At 49.7% G+C, this 16,755-nt stretch overlaps 1 protein-coding gene across 1 annotated transcript in view; it reads left to right on the top strand.

The window, feature by feature from the left end:
• The first annotated feature begins 4,178 nt into the window (after window positions 1-4,178).
• LOC143363666 (uncharacterized) overlaps window positions 4,179-16,755 on the top strand; it is a 198,028-nt gene continuing 185,451 nt past the window's right edge. Inside the window, exon 1 of the mRNA XM_076804223.1 lies at window positions 4,179-4,193. Coding sequence (XP_076660338.1) covers window positions 4,179-4,193 — 15 coding nt within the window. The remainder of the gene's footprint in view (window positions 4,194-16,755) is intronic.

Below are 16,755 nucleotides of genomic sequence, written 5' to 3'. Positions count from 1 at the left end.
GGAGGGAGGACAACCCGCAGCACCGCGTCGTAAGCCAAGTTCCACAGGAGCGGTCCGAGGACCGACCCCTGTGGAACGCCGCGGTGCGTCTCCCTCGTGTTCACGATCCTATACCGACCGGTAAACATCACCTTCCTGCCGCGGAGGTAGTCACCGACCACCTTCCGGAGATAGGGGGGCACCTGGAAATACTCCATCGCCCCCACTATCTCCTTCCAGGGCAGGGCGTTGAAGGCGTTAGATATGTCTAACGACACCGCCAACAACGCCCCGCCCCGAGCGACAGCTCGTTCACGGAGGAGGCGCAGACGCTCCAGGGCGTCAATTGTGGAGCGCCCCCTCCGGAATCCATACTGGCTGTCGCTCAGGTCGGGACCACCCCGCGACAGGTGCTCGACGAGGCCGGCGGCAATTATCCTTTCGAATATCTTGCCCGCCTCGTCGAGTAAACAAACCGGCCGGTATGCAGAGGGAGACTCTGCGGGTTTCCCCTCCTTTTGGAGGAGAACCAGGCACGCCTTTTTCCACTCCTTGGGGAAGACTCCCCGGCGCAGGCTCGCGTCCATGACGCTCCTGAACGCCGGGGCGAGGACCTCCATAGCTAAGGCCATTATACCACCGGGAACCCCATCGGGGCCAGGGGCTTTCTTGCCCCCGGCCCGGAGTTCCCGGACGGCCCGGTACAGCTCCCACTCGGTGACCCGGAATTCGTCCGACCACTCAATGGTCGGACCCGGGGCGCGTTCCCTCCTCCCCTCGTTCCCATCACCAGGGGGGAAGAGGGTACTCACTACGCGCCCCAGAAATTCCGGGTCTAGCCTCTCCGTGACCGGGGACGCCCAGGGGCGGAGCTTCCCAAGCACCGCCTTATACGGGCGTCCCCACGGATCGTCACGGAGGGTGAGCAGGAGCTCATCCCAGGCCTTGGCCTTAGCAGCGGCAATCGCACGCTTGAGGGCCACGGCCGCCGATCTGTACTCCCTGTACAGCTCGGCGACCCTCGGCTCCGCGTCGCCGCCCAGGAAATGGCGGCGACGGGCGCGGGTGTACTGGCGACGGGCTCGGCCGGCCGAACTGCGAAGTTCGGCCAGCTCCCCCGACCACCAGTATACAGACTTTCTCGGGGGCTGAGCTCGGACCCGGGGCATCGCCACGTCGCAGATCATCTGCAACGTGCCCCGGATCCAAGTCGCCCCCTCATTTACCCCGCGCTCCCTGGCCGAAGGCCAGGCGGAGCCGATTATCACGGCCCTCAGGAGGTCCCCGTCTAGTCGTTTCAGCGCCCATCTGGGCGCTGACGGGGTGCCACGTCGGAGGGGCGTGTCCAATGGCGAGTCCGAGACCACAGCCACGTCCATCAGGACGTAGCTGTGGTCAGACAAGGTCTCTCCATCCCAGACCCGCCAATTGGACACACGGCGTGAGACGGCGGCCGTCGCGAACGACACGTCCACAATCGACCAGCCGTTCCACCTCACGCACGTAGGCACGGAGCCCCGGTTTAATAACCGGAGCTCCATCCCCTCCGCCCAGTATTCCAGGACTCCGCCTCGGGCGCTGGTCCCGGGGTTACCCCAGGTGGCGGACCTTGCATTGAGGTCCCCCAGGACCAGCACCGGACCGGCGATATATGGGGCTATCATTAGCCCCAGCCGGTCCAGGAACATCCCGAGTTCGGCGGAGTCACAACTGGGTGAGTTGTAGCACCCCACGACCAGAACTCTTCCCCATTTAACCATAACCATCCCCCTGCCCCGTTCGACCACGGAGCAGGGGGGCACAGTCGCCGAGTGGCGACGCCACCACACCGCCACGGAGCCGTCAGCGTCACCGGACCAGTGTGGATGGTCCGGGACTCTGTACGGCTCCGTGTCGACGGCCAGGCCAACCCCCCACTCCTCCAGGCACTGGACCATCAGGTCCTGCGCCCGGCAGCAGTGGTTGAGGTTGGCCTGGACTACCAACTGGGGGGACCGGCTGGACGTGGCCATTAATTGGCTTCAGCCGGTCTCCCCTTTTCAGCCACCGACGAGGGCGGCGGGGGGCATGGGACCCCCTCCCCGCTTGGGACTGCCTCCACCTCCATCTCCACTGTTTCAGTGGAGGTGGTGGGGGCGGCTACTGCCTCCCCGGCAGTCCCCTTCGTCGCGCTTTGGGGGGGCGCCACACCGCCCCCCTTTGCGCCCTTCTTCAGTTTGGGAGGCGGGGAGCACGCTTTGCTCCCCGCCTTGTGCCCCGCCGGTCTCCCGACGGCCGCGCACACCACGCAGTGCGGTGGGGCTTTGCAGTCCACCGCCCGGTGGGATGCATCCCCGCAGCGGTAGCAATGACCGCTGCGGTCGACCGCCGCTGTGCATCGCTGCCGTACATGGCCTAAGGCCAGGCAGCGAAAGCACTGCAGCGGTCGTGGAGCAAGGACCACCACCTGGGCGGTGGACCACCCAACGCGAACCTTGCCGGCCTTCTCGATGGCTACCGCGGCCACGGCCGGGCACTGCACCCAAACCGTGCCGAGTCCGTTGGGCGGAGCCTTCAGCTCCCCCACCCTCACGGACTCGGCGGCGCAGCCCCCGGCCTTCGCCACCGCCTCCGTTACCTCCTGGGGGGTCACCGACACCTCCAGGCCCGTGAGGCGGAATTTCGCCTTCTTCACGGGCCTGGAGACCCTAACCTCCATCCCCCCCAGGACGGCAGCCATCTTGGCCGCCAAGGCGTCGGCCTTGGGGCCCCCGTCGGCACCAGGGACCTCGATTATGAGGCCCCCGGTGACCGCACGCTTCCAATTAAGGGCCCCAATGCCCAGGGCGTCGAGGTCGACGCCCTGGCGGGCCCTTCTAATGGCCTCCTCGTAGGAGGTCTTGCTCCCCTCCGGGACGGTGATCGTCACCGCCGCTGACCGGGGGGGAGCCTTTATCTTGGCCGCCGCCTTCCCGCCCTTCGAGGCGGGGGCGGCGGCCTTTCCTTTCTTGGTGGCGCCCGCCGGCGCCTTGGCCGCGGCGGTCGCAGCGTTGGCCACGGCGGCGACCGCCTTAGCCGCAGCCCTGGCCCTCCTCCCCAGGACCTCTGCCCAGGTCTCCTCTTTCGGGAGACCCGGCTTCGGTGCTGGGGGCGGCGCCAGAGGGGCGACCGAAGGCTGGGGGATCTCCCCAGCCTTCTTGCCCTTCTTCTTTTTCTGCCCCGAAGGGGCAGGGACCGGCGTCGGCGGCGCAGGCGCAGGCGCAGGCGCAGGCGCAGGCCCCGGCGGGGCCTGCGGCACGCGGCGCGACGGGCGGGGCGGCTTACTCGCCCCCGCAGCCGGGACAACGGCCGCGACCGCGCGCCGGAGCTCCACCCGCATTTCTTGGCGGATGGAGCTCAGCCCAGCCTCCATGAGCGCCCGCATCTGGACCATCAGGTCCGACGCGGGCGCCCCGGCATCCCCGACGACAGCGGGTACCGGCAGGGGGGGAGCGTCGCGCAGCCGCTTGACAGCCATCAGCTCCCCTCTGATGGCTTCGAGGGAGTCGCGGGTCTCCCGCAACTCCCTCTCAAGGGCCGCGCAGCGCTCCCGCAGGAAGCCGGTCTCGGGATCCGTGAGGGAGGAGGGGCCAGAGCCAGCCGCAGGGATTCCCCCCGGGAAGCCCCTGCGGTCTATCTCGTTGGCGACCTCCTCGATCAGGTCGGAGGAGTCGCGGAACCCTTTGACGAACGTCCCTTTTAGGTTCCGGCTCCTCCCGGCCATGTCCCGGTTTTCATTGGCCAGCTCGACGAGGAGAGCGGTCAGCTCCCCGGGGAGCAGACTTCTCACCTCCGGACGGGGAAGCTCGGAAAACCTCACGTCCCCGTCCAGCTTATCCCGTTTGTCGGCCGGGGTCGGCGAAGCCCTCCCCGGAGTCAGGGGGAGCGGGCGCCTAGCGCCCGCGCCGCTGGTGGAGGGAGTCGTACTGGCCGACCTGATCGATAAAATCGACCTGATCGAGCCGACCGATCCACGGTCCCCCTCCCCGTCGAGCCCGCCACGTCCCGCCAAACCTCTGACCGGTTTGGCCTTGGGCCGGTCTCCATCCACTGGGGCCGGTGGCCCCATAACCTGTGGTGGCACTGCCACCACAGCTCCCCCCTCAACCACTTCCGGGTGTGGTTCCCCCTCCTTTCCCTCTATGTTTTTATTTTGATACTCCATAATTAGTCCCACGAGAATGGCGGGAAATGAGGTCCACCCGGGCAGAGCCCCCACTACCCGGGTAAGGCTAGATACTCACTGGAGGCGCCAGGTGTCCAGTGGTGGTTGGTGCGCTCGCGACTGGTGTACCCCACCAGCCACGCCCTGTTACCAGGGCGTACCCTCTCACCGCGCACCTAACCTTAGGGTTGGGGATTTTTTTATAGAGGTTATCATCCTCGCGGCCCGGCCGGTTAAGGCAAGACCACCGTTCCGGTAAAACATGACCACCGGTTTACGGCAAGAGCCCTGCGGCGACCTCCCCGGTCGTTATCGCAGGACCCATTCCGCGGTTTTTCATCCCTCCGTGTGAGCCTTACCGGCAAGGGAGGCCCTGCCAGGATCCGAAGATCCCGCCGGCATCGCCTCACACATCATTGGGACTACTTCCCGCGGAATACCCCTCGCTCCGTTAGCAACACACAACTATGTGTGTTCCCAGGGACCACCACGAGGAGGTGGAGCGTAGAGGATTTTAGGGATATGACCACCACCACTGTGGTATACCTAGCAGTGGATCCGAATCACCACTACTAAGCCCATATCCCCTTGGTCCCCTCCTCTATCCAATCCTATCATCTATCCTACCCTATCCTCTATCCTATCCTATCCTATCCTCTATCCTATCCTCTATCCTAGGCTATCCTCCATCCTATCCTATCCTCTATCCAATCCTATCCTCTATCACATCCTATCCTCTGTCCTTTCCTATCCTCTATCATATCCTATCCTCAATCCTATCCTATCCTCTATCCAATCCTATCCTCTATCGTATCCTATCCTATCCTCTATATTATCCCATCCTCTATCGTATCCTATCCTCTATCCTATCCTATTCCTCTATCCTATGCTATCCTCTTTCCCAACCTATCCTGTATCCTATCCTATCCTCTATCACATCCTATCCTCTGGCCTTTCCTATCCTCTATCATATCCTATCCTCAATCCTATCCTATCCTCTATCCAATCCTATCCTCTATCGTATCCTATCCTTTATCCTATCCTATCTTCTATCTTATCATATCCTCTATCCCATCCTATCCTCCATCTTATCCTATCCTCTATCCCATCCTATCCTCCATCCTAACCTATCCTCTATCCTATCCTATCATTTATCCTATCCTATCCTCTATCCTATCCTATCTTCTATCTTATCATATCCTCTACCCCATCCTATCCTCCATCCTATCCTATCCTCTATCGTATACTATCCTCTATCCTATCCTATCCTCTACCGTATACTACCATCTATCCTGTCCTATCTTCTATCACATCCTATCCTCTGTCCTTTCCTATCCTCTATCTAATCCTATCCTCCATCCTATCCTATCCTCTATCGTTTCCTATCCTCTATCCAATCCTATTCTCTATCGTATCCTATCGTTTATCCTATCCTATCCTCTATCCTATTCTATCCTATATCGTATCCTATCCTCTATCCCATCCTATCATCTATCCTATCCTATCCTCTATCCTATCCTATCCTCGATCCAATCCTATACTCTATCCTATCCTATTCCTCTATCCTATGCTATCCTCTATCCTATCCTATCCTCTATCCTATCCTATCTTCTGTCTTGTCATATCCTCTATCCCATCCTATCCTCTATCCTATCCTATCTTCTATCTTATCATATCCTCTATCCCATCCTATCCTCCATCTTATTACATCCTCTATCCTATACTATCCCCTACCCTATCCTATCCTATCCTCTACCGTATCCTATCCTCTATCCAATCCTATCCTCTATCATATCCTATCCTCAATCCTATCCTATCCTCTATCCCATCCAATCCTCCATCTTATCCCATCCTCTATCCCATCCTATCCTCCATCCTAACCTATCGTCTATCCTATCCTATCATTTATCCTATCCTATCCTCTATCCTATCCTATCTTCTATCTTATCATATCCTCTACCCCATCCTATCCTCCATCCTATCCTATCCTCTATCGTATACTATCCTCTATCCTATCCTATCCTCTACGGTATCCCACCATCTATCCTGTCCTATCTTCTATCACATCCTATCCTCTATCTTATCCTATCCTCCATCCTATCCTATCCTCTATCGTATCCTATCCTCTATTCAATCCTATCCTCTATCATATCCTATCCTCAATCCTATCCTATCCTCTATCCCATCCTATCCTCCATCCTATCCTATCCTCCATCCTATCCTATCCTCCATCCTATCCTATCCTCTATCCAATCCTATCCTCTATCCAATCCTATCCTCTATCACATTATATCCTCAATCCTATCCTATCCTCTATCCCATCCTATCCTCCATCTTATCCTATCCTCTATCCCATCATATCCTCCATCCTAACCTATCATCTATAATATCCTATCATTTATCCTATCCAATCCTCTATCCTATCCTATCTTCTATCTTATCATATCCTCTACCCCATCCTATCCTCCATCTTATCCTATCCTGCATCCTATCCTATCCTCTATCCAATCCTATCCTCTATTATATCCTATCCTCTATCCTATCCCATCCTCTATCGTATCCCATCCTCTATCCTATCCTATCCTCTATCATATCCTATCCTCTATCCTATCCTATCCTCTATCTCATCCTATCCTCTATTCCATCCTATCCTCTATTCCATCCTATCCTCCATAGTATCCTATCCTCTATCCCATTCTATCCTCTATCCTATCCCATCCTATATTGTATCCTATCCTCTATCCTATTCTATTCCTCTATCATATGCTATCCTCTATCCTATCCTATCCTCTATATTATCCTGTCGTATCCTCTACCGTATCCTACCATCTATCCAATCCTATCCTCTACCGCATCCTACCATCTATCCTATCCTATCTTCTATCACATCCTACCCTCAGTCCTATCCTATCTTCCATCTTATCCTATCATCTATCCAATACTATCCTCCATCCTATCCTATCCTCCATCGTATCCTATCCTCTATCCAATCCAATCCTCTATCATATCCTATCCTCAATCCTATCCTATCCTCTATCTTATCGTATCCTCTATCCCATCCTATCCTCTATCCTATCCTATCTTCTATCTTATCATATCCTCTATCCCATCCTATCCTCTATCCAATCCTATCCTCTATCACATCCTATCCTCTGGCCTTTCCTATCCTCTATCATATCCTATCCTCAATCCTATCCTATCCTCTATCCAATCCTATCCTCTATCGTATCCTATCCTTTATCCTATCCTATCTTCTATCTTATCATATCCTCTATCCCATCCTATCCTCCATCTTATCCTATCCTCTATCCCATCCTATCCTCCATCCTAACCTATCCTCTATCCTATCCTATCATTTATCCTATCCTATCCTCTATCCTATCCTATCTTCTATCTTATCATATCCTCTACCCCATCCTATCCTCCATCCTATCCTATCCTCTATCGTATACTATCCTCTATCCTATCCTATCCTCTACCGTATACTACCATCTATCCTGTCCTATCTTCTATCACATCCTATCCTCTGTCCTTTCCTATCCTCTATCTAATCCTATCCTCCATCCTATCCTATCCTCTATCGTTTCCTATCCTCTATCCAATCCTATTCTCTATCGTATCCTATCGTTTATCCTATCCTATCCTCTATCCTATTCTATCCTATATCGTATCCTATCCTCTATCCCATCCTATCATCTATCCTATCCTATCCTCTATCCTATCCTATCCTCGATCCAATCCTATACTCTATCCTATCCTATTCCTCTATCCTATGCTATCCTCTATCCTATCCTATCCTCTATCCTATCCTATCTTCTGTCTTGTCATATCCTCTATCCCATCCTATCCTCCATCCTATCCTATCCTCTATCCTATACTATCCTCTATCCTATCCTATCCTCTATCCTTTCCTATCCACTATCCTATCCTATCCGCTATCCTATCCTATCCTATCCTCTATCCTATCCTATCCTCTATCCCATCCTATCATCTATCCTATCCTATCCTCTATCCTATCCTATCCTCGATCCAATCCTATACTCTATCCTATCCTATTCCTCTATCCTATGCTATCCTCTATCCTATCCTATCCTCTATCCTATCCTATCTTCTATCTTGTCATATCCTCTATCCCATCCTATCCTCCATCCTATCCTATCCTCTGTAACCGTGTCGGTTACATACACATATACCGCACGCATCGGTCGGCGATACGACCCCACCACCGTACCATACTACGTTGTTCGCGAGTTCGGAGATAGTGAGGGATCGCGAGATATCGCGATCCTTGTCGAGTTGCGCACGCATCGATCCCCACTCGATAATGATCGAAGGAGGTCGATGCGAGCCAGCGATCCAGCACTCTACGTCTGGAAGCGGTCCGAGAAACACGCGCTTAAGAATTGTGTCTGTTCGACGAAACACGGTACCCGTTCGAGGAGTCAAACCGACTCGGCAGAGCAAGGCAAACCGTCCTTCCTGCTCTCAACGCGTACGCGCCTCAAACCGAGGAGTCACGAGCGCAAACCGCGCCGTGGCACTGTCGAAACGTTTTATATAAAGCTCCGTGACTCTCGGACGTGACCGAGTAGTAGTCAAACGAAATTACATAATTTTCACTCGCCTAAAGATTGATCGAGAAATGTTTAATTATCAATTCCGAAGTGAAGCATTACTAGTGTCAGTGTAGATTACTTGCAGCGAGCAAGTCGCGAGTACTATTTAGGAGCGACGGCGAGTGGAAGGCGCCGTGTGTCGGTACGACACGATTTTGTAAAATTTAGAGAACTGCGTCGCGCAGAGATAGAAACGCGTCGCGAAGCGTGCGATTATCGCGTCGAACAGACACAGTGGATTCACTTCGTCCTTCAAACATAAATATTAGTATAGGGTACGTATAAGTATCGTTTCAAAGATACGGTACGTACTATACGGGTCGAAGCGAGACAGTCAATCATCGCATGATCGCGGTGGTTCTTCCGAAACCTCAACAGAGCGTACTCTGAGGCTACGAAACGTACCAAAGGGTAAACTCCTGGGTTCCGAGGGACTGCTGAGGTTTTCTGTGAGTCTCGTCTGGATCGAGACTATTTCACTTCGCACAATCAGGGTTCTTCTGCCGTGACCTTAATCGAGGGTACTCCGAGGCCACGCACCGTGCCAGAGGGTACTCTTCTTGGTCCCGTGGAATTACCGAGGTTTGTTGTGGGTCTCGACCAGATTCGAGGCGATTGTACTCCGTACGATCGCGGCTACTCTGTCGAGACCTTATCAGAGCTTGCTCCGAGGCCACGTATCGTGCCGAAGGGTAGACTCCTGGGTCCCGTCGAGCGACCGAGGTTTAGTGCGAGTCTCCCCCGAATCGGTACGAAAGAGCATCGCACGATCCCGAGTATTCTGTCGTGACCTTTGTCCGAGATCACTCCGAGGCCACGTATCGTGCCAAAGGGTGAACTTATAGGTCCCGTGGAATAATCGAGGTTTAGTGCACGTCTCTACTGAATCGAGACGATCGCGCCTTGCACGATCGTGGACACTCTGCCGTGACCAATATCCGAGAATACTCCGAGGCCATGTATCATGCCAAAGGGTAGACTCGTGCGTCCCGTGGAGTGACCAAGGTTTAGTGTGCGTCTCCACTCAGGCCACTTGTCCGAACATCGTCCAGGTGCCTGGATGGTCTGACGGGTACGACGTCGTTCGATCGCGGATTTCGGGTCAGATAGGAGCGATCGGACTTTGCACGGTCACTGACACTCTGCCGCCGCCTCGCCCGAGACTGCTTAGAGGCCACGATTACGTGCCGAAGAGCAGAATCATTGGAAGCGTGGAGTGACGGCGATTTCGTGTTTGTCTCCATCCTGATCACTCGTACGATTATCCGGCCGAGTGTAGGGACGGTCAGACGGGTCACGAACTGCTGATCGCGGGGCGCGATCCGTGCTGAGTGATTTTCTAAACCGATTTCGAAAACCGGGCGTAGAGTCGAGCGAGCGTACCGCGAGCGTCCTTCACGCGTTCATAATACTTTGCCGCGAGCCGTCGGCACGGGAGGCCGACCTATTGTTCCACACGGTACCTGGAATTACTGTATCCAAACACACACGATGGTTCTTACGAGAATATATCAACTTTTGTCACCTTATCTGGGCTACGAATATCTCATTTAACTCGTCCATACCTCGCCGCTTTCCAGTGCCTGGAGGCACGAATCTATTCCTGCTCGCGAACGTGCAAGCTTCGAGAAATTAGGGTAGTAACCGGCCCTGCGAGACGATTAGGGATAGTCTCGAGACGCGAAGTAGAGATACGAGTAACAGCGTACGCGAATCGGTAGAAACGGTAGGAAAGAACGGTTACACCTCTATCCTATACTATCCTCTATCCTATCCTATCCTCTATCCTTTCCTATCCACTATCCTATCCTATCCGCTATCCTATCCTATCCTATCCTCTATCCTATCCTATCATTTATCCTATCCTATCCTCTATCGCATCCTGCCATATATCCGATACTATTCTCTATCCTATCCTATCCGCTGTCCAATCCTATCCTCTATCCTATTCTAGCCTCTATCCTATCCTATCGTCTATCCTTTCCTATCCTCTATACTCTCCTCTATCGTATCCTATCCTCTATCGTATCCTACCATCTATCCTATCCTATCCTCTATCCCATCCTATCCGCTATCGTATCCCATCCTCTATCCTATCCTATCCTCTATCATATCCTATCCTCTATCCTATCCTATCCTCTACCGTATCCTATCCTCTATCCAATCCTATCCTCTATCATATTATATCCTCAATCCTATCCTATCCTCTATCCCATCCTATCCTCCATCTTATCCTATCCTCTATCCCATCCTATCCTCCATCCTATCCTATCCTCTATCCTATACTATCCTCTATCCTATCCTATCCTCTATCCTTTCCTATCCACTATCCTATCCTATCCGCTATCCTATCCTATCCTCTATCCTATCCTATCATTTATCCTATCCTATCCTCTATCGCATCCTGCCATATATCCGATACTATCCTCTATCCAATCCTATTCTCTATCGTATCCTATCGTTTATCCTATCCTATCCTCTATCCTATTCTATCCTATATCGTATCCTATCCTCTATCGTATCCTACCATCTATCCTATCCTATCCTCTATCCCATCCTATCCTCTATCCTATCCTATCCTATCCTCTATTCTATCCTATCCTCTATCCAATCCTATACTCTATCCTATCCTATTCCTCTATCCTATGCTATCCTCTATCCTATTCTATCCTCCATCCTATCCTATCCTCTATCCTATCCTATCCTCTATCTTATCCTATCCTCTATCCCATCCTATCCTCCATCCTATCTTGTCCTCTATAGTATACTATCCTCTATCCTAACCTATCCTCTATCCTATCCTATCATTTATCCTATCCTATCCTCTATCGTATCCTACCATCTATCCTATCCTATCCTCTATCCCATCCTATCATCTATCCTATCCTATCCTCTATCCTATCCTATCCTCGATCCAATCCTATACTCTATCCTATCCTATTCCTCTATCCTATGCTATCCTCTATCCTATCCTATCCTCTATCCTATCCTATCTTCTATCTTGTCATATCCTCTATCCCATCCTATCCTCCATCCTATCCTGTCCTCTATCCTATACTATCCTCTATCCTATCCTATCCTCTATCCTTTCCTATCCACTATCCTATCCTATCCGCTATCCTATCCTATCCTATCCTCTATCCTATCCTATCATTTATCCTATCCTATCCTCTATCGCATCCTGCCATATATCCGATACTATTCTCTATCCTATCCTATCCGCTGTCCAATCCTATCCTCTATCCTATTCTAGCCTCTATCCTATTCTATCGTCTATCCTTTCCTATCCTCTATACTCTCCTCTATCGTATCCTATCCTCTATCGTATCCTACCATCTATCCTATCCTATCCTCTATCCCATCCTATCCGCTATCGTATCCAATCCACTATCATATCCTATCCTCTGTCCTATCCTATCCTCTATCTTATCGTATCATCTATCCCATCCTATCCTCCATCCTATCCTATCCTATACTCTATCTTATCGTATCCTCTATCCCATCCTGACCTCCAACCCATCTTATCCTCCATCCTATACTATCCTCTACCCTATCCTATCCTCTATCCTATCCTATCCTCCATTTTATCCTATCCTCTATCCCATCCTATCCTCTATCGTATCCTATCCTTTATCCTATCCTATCCTCTATCCTATTCTATCCTCTATCGTATCCTATCCTATATCGTATCCTACCATCTATCCTATCCTATCCTCTATCCCATCCTATCCTCTATCGTATCCAATCCTCTATCCTATCCAATCCTCTATCCTATCCTATATCCTATCCTCTATCCAATCCCCTCCTCTATCGTTTCATATCCTCTATCCCTTCCTATCCTCCATCTTATCCTATCCTCTATCCTATCCGATCCTCTACCCTATCCTATCCTGTCCTGTATCCTATCCTCTATCCTATCCTGTCCTCTCTCCTATCCTATCCTCTATCCTATCCTGTCCTCTATCATATCTTATCATCCATCGTATCCTATCCTCTATCCTATCATATTCTCTATCCTATCCTATCCTCAATCCTATCCTATCCTCTATCCTATCCTACCGCCCATAATATCGTATCATCTATCCTATCCTATTCTCTATCCTATCCTATCCTCTATCTTATCCTATCCTCTATCCTATACTATCCTCCATCCTATCCTATCCTCTATCGTATCATATGGTCTATCCTATCCTATCCTCCATCCTATCCTATCCTCCATCCGATCAAATCCCCTATCCTACCCTCTATCCTACCCTATCCTCTACAATATCGTATCCTCTATATTATCCTATCCTCTATCCTATCCAATCCCCTATCCTATCCTCTATCCCGTCCTATCCTCAATCCTATCCTATACTGTACTATATCCTATCCTCTATCCTATCCTCTATAATATCGTATACTCTATCATATCCTATCCTCTATCCTATAATATCATGTATCCTATCCTATTCTCTATTCTATCCTGTCCTCTATCCTATCTTATCCTCTATCCTATCCTATCCTCTATCCTATCCTATCCTCTTTCCTATACTATCCACTATCTTATCCAATCCTCTATCCTATACAATCCCCTATACTATCCTCTATCCTATCCTATCCTCTATCCTAGCCAATCTCCTATCCTATCCTCTATCCTATCCTATCCTCTATCGTTTCCTATCCTCTTTCCTATCCGATCCCATATCCTATCCTCTATCCTATCCTATCCTCTATCCTATCCCATCCCCTAGCCTATCCTCTATCCTATACTATCCTCTATCCTATCCTATCCTCTATCCTATCCAATCCTCTATCCTATCCAATCCCCTATCCTATCCTCTATCCTATCCTATCCTCAATCCTAGCCTATCCTCTATTTTATCCTACCGCCTATAATATCGTATCATCTATCCCATCCTATTATCTAGCCTATCCAATCCTCTAATCTATCAGATCCTCTATTCTATCCAATCCCCTATCAGATCCGCTATCCTATCCTATCCTCTATCCTATCCTCTCCTCTATCCTACCCTATCCACTATCCTATCCTATCCTCTATCCTATCCAATCCCCTATCCTATCCTCTATCCCGTCCTATCCTCAATCCTATCCTATACTGTACTATATCCTATCCTCTATCCTATACTGTACTATATCCTATCCTCTATCCTATCCTCTATAATATCGTATACTCTATGATATCCTATCCTCTATCCTATAATATCATGTATCCTATCCTATTCTCTATTCTATCCTGTCCTCTATCCTATCTTATCCTCTATCCTATCCTATCCTCTATCCTATCCTATCCTCTTTCCTATACTATCCACTATCGTATCCAATCCTCTATCCTATACAATCCCCTATACTATCCTCTATCCTATCCTATCCTCTATCCTAGCCAATCTCCTATCCTATCCTCTATCCTATCCTCTATCGTTTCCTATCCTCTTTCCTATCCAATCCCATATCCTATCCTCTATCCTATCCTATCCTCTATCCTATCCCATCCCCTAGCCTATCTTCTATCCTATACTATCCTCTATCCTATCCTATCCTCTATCCTATCCAATCCTCTATCCTATCCAATCCCCTATCCTATCCTCTATCCTATCCTATCCTCAATCCTAGCCTATCCTCTATTTTATCCTACCGCCTATAATATCGTATCATCTATAATGTCCTATCCTCTATCCTATCCGATCCTCTACCCTATCCTATCCTGTCCTGTATCCTATCCTCTATCCTATCCTGTCCTCTCTCCTATCCTATCCTCTATCCTAGCCAATCTCCTATCCTATCCTCTATCCTATCCTATCCTCTATCCAATCCTATCCTCTATCCTTTCCTATCCTCTATCCTATCCTATCCTCTATCATATCCTATCCTCTATCCTATCCTATCCTCTACCCTGTCCTATCCTCTATCATATCCTATCATCTATCCTATCCTCTATCATATCCTATCCTCTATCCTATCCTATCGTCTATCTTATCGCATCCTCTATTCCCATCCTATCCTCCATCCTATCCTATCCTCTATGCTATTCTATCCTGTATCCTATCCTATACTCTACCGTATTCTACCATCTGTCCTATCCTATCCTCTATCATATCCTATCGTCTATCCTATCCTATCCTCTATCTTATCCTATCCTCTATCCCATTCTATCCTCCATCCTTTCCTCCATCCTATCCTATCCTCTATCGTATCCTACCATCTATCCTATCCTATCCTCTATCCCATCCTATCCTCCAACCCATCCTATCCTCTATCCTATCCCATCCTCTATCCTATCCTATCCTCTATCATATCCTATCCTCTATCCTATCCTATCCTCTATCTCATCCTATCCTCTATCCTATCCTATCCTCTATCATATACTATCCTCTATCCTATCCTATCCTCTATCTCATCCTATCCTCTATTCAATCCTATCCTCTATCCTATCCTATCCTCTATCCTATCCTATCCTCTATCCAATCCTATCCTCTATCGTTTCCTATCCTCTATCCTATCCTATTCCTCTATCCTATGGTACCCTCTATCCTATCCTATCCTCTATCCAATCCTATACTCTATCCTAACCTATCCTCTATCGTATCCTATCCCCTATCCTATCCTATCCTCAATCCTATCCTATCCTCTATCCTATCCTATCCTCTATCCTATCCTATCCTCTACCGTATCCTACCATCTATCCAGTCCTATCTTCTATCACATCCTATCCATTGTCCTTTCCTATCCTCTATCCAATACTATCCTCCATCCTATCCTATCCTCTATCGTATCCTATCCTCTATCCAATCCTATCCTCTATCCTATCCTATCCTCTATCCTATCATATCCTCTATCCCATCCTATCCTCCATCCTATCCTATCCTCTATCCTATACTATCCTCTATCCTATCCTATCCTCTACCGTATCCTACCATCTATCCAGTCCTATCTTCTATCACATCCTATCCATTGTCCTTTCCTATCCTCTATCCAATACTATCCTCCATCCTATCCTATCCTCTATCGTATCCTATCCTCTATCCAATCCTATCCTCTATCGTATCCTATCGTTTATCCTATCCTATCCTCTATCCTATTCTATCCTCTATCGTATCCTGTCCTCTATCCTACCCTACCATCTATCCTATCCTATCCTCTATCCCATCCTATGCTCTATCGTATCCTATCCTCTATCATATCCTATCCTCTATCCTATCCTATCCTCTATCCTATCCTATCCTCTATCCTGTCCTATCCTCTATCATATCCTATCATATATCCTATCCTCTATCATATCCTATCCTCTATCCTATCCTATCGTCTATCTTATCGTATCCTCTATTCCCATCCTATCCTCCATCCTATCCTATCCTCTATGCTATTCTATCCTGTATCCTATCCTATACTCTACCGTATTCTACCATCTATCCTATCCTATCCTCTATCATATCCTATCGTCTATCCTATCCTATCCTCTATCATATACTATCCTCTATCCTATCCTATCCTCTATCTCATCCTATCCTCTATTCAATCCTATCCTCTATCCTATCCTATCCTCTATCCTATCCTATCCTCTATCCAATCCTATCCTCTATCGTTTCCTATCCTCTATCCTATCCTATTCCTCTATCCTATGCTACCCTCTATCCTATCCTATCCTCTATCCTATCCTATACTCTATCCTAACCTATCCTCTATCGTATCCTATCCCCTATCCTATCCTATCCTCAATCCTATCCTATCCTCTATACTTTTCTATCCTCTATCCTATCCTATCCTCTATCCTATCCTATCCGCTATCCTATCCTATCCTCTATCCTATCCTATCCTCTATCCTATCCCATCCTCTAGCCTATCCTATCTTCTATCTTATCATATCCTCTATCCCATCCTATCCTCCATCCTATCCTATCCTCTATCCTATACTATCCTCTATCCTATCCTATCCTCTACCGTATCCTACCATCTATCCAGTCCTATCTTCTACCACAT

Source organism: Halictus rubicundus, unplaced genomic scaffold (assembly GCF_050948215.1).
Source record: "Halictus rubicundus isolate RS-2024b unplaced genomic scaffold, iyHalRubi1_principal scaffold0087, whole genome shotgun sequence".
Lineage (NCBI taxonomy): Eukaryota > Metazoa > Arthropoda > Insecta > Hymenoptera > Halictidae > Halictus > Halictus rubicundus.
This window is presented reverse-complemented; position numbering and strand designations above follow the sequence as displayed.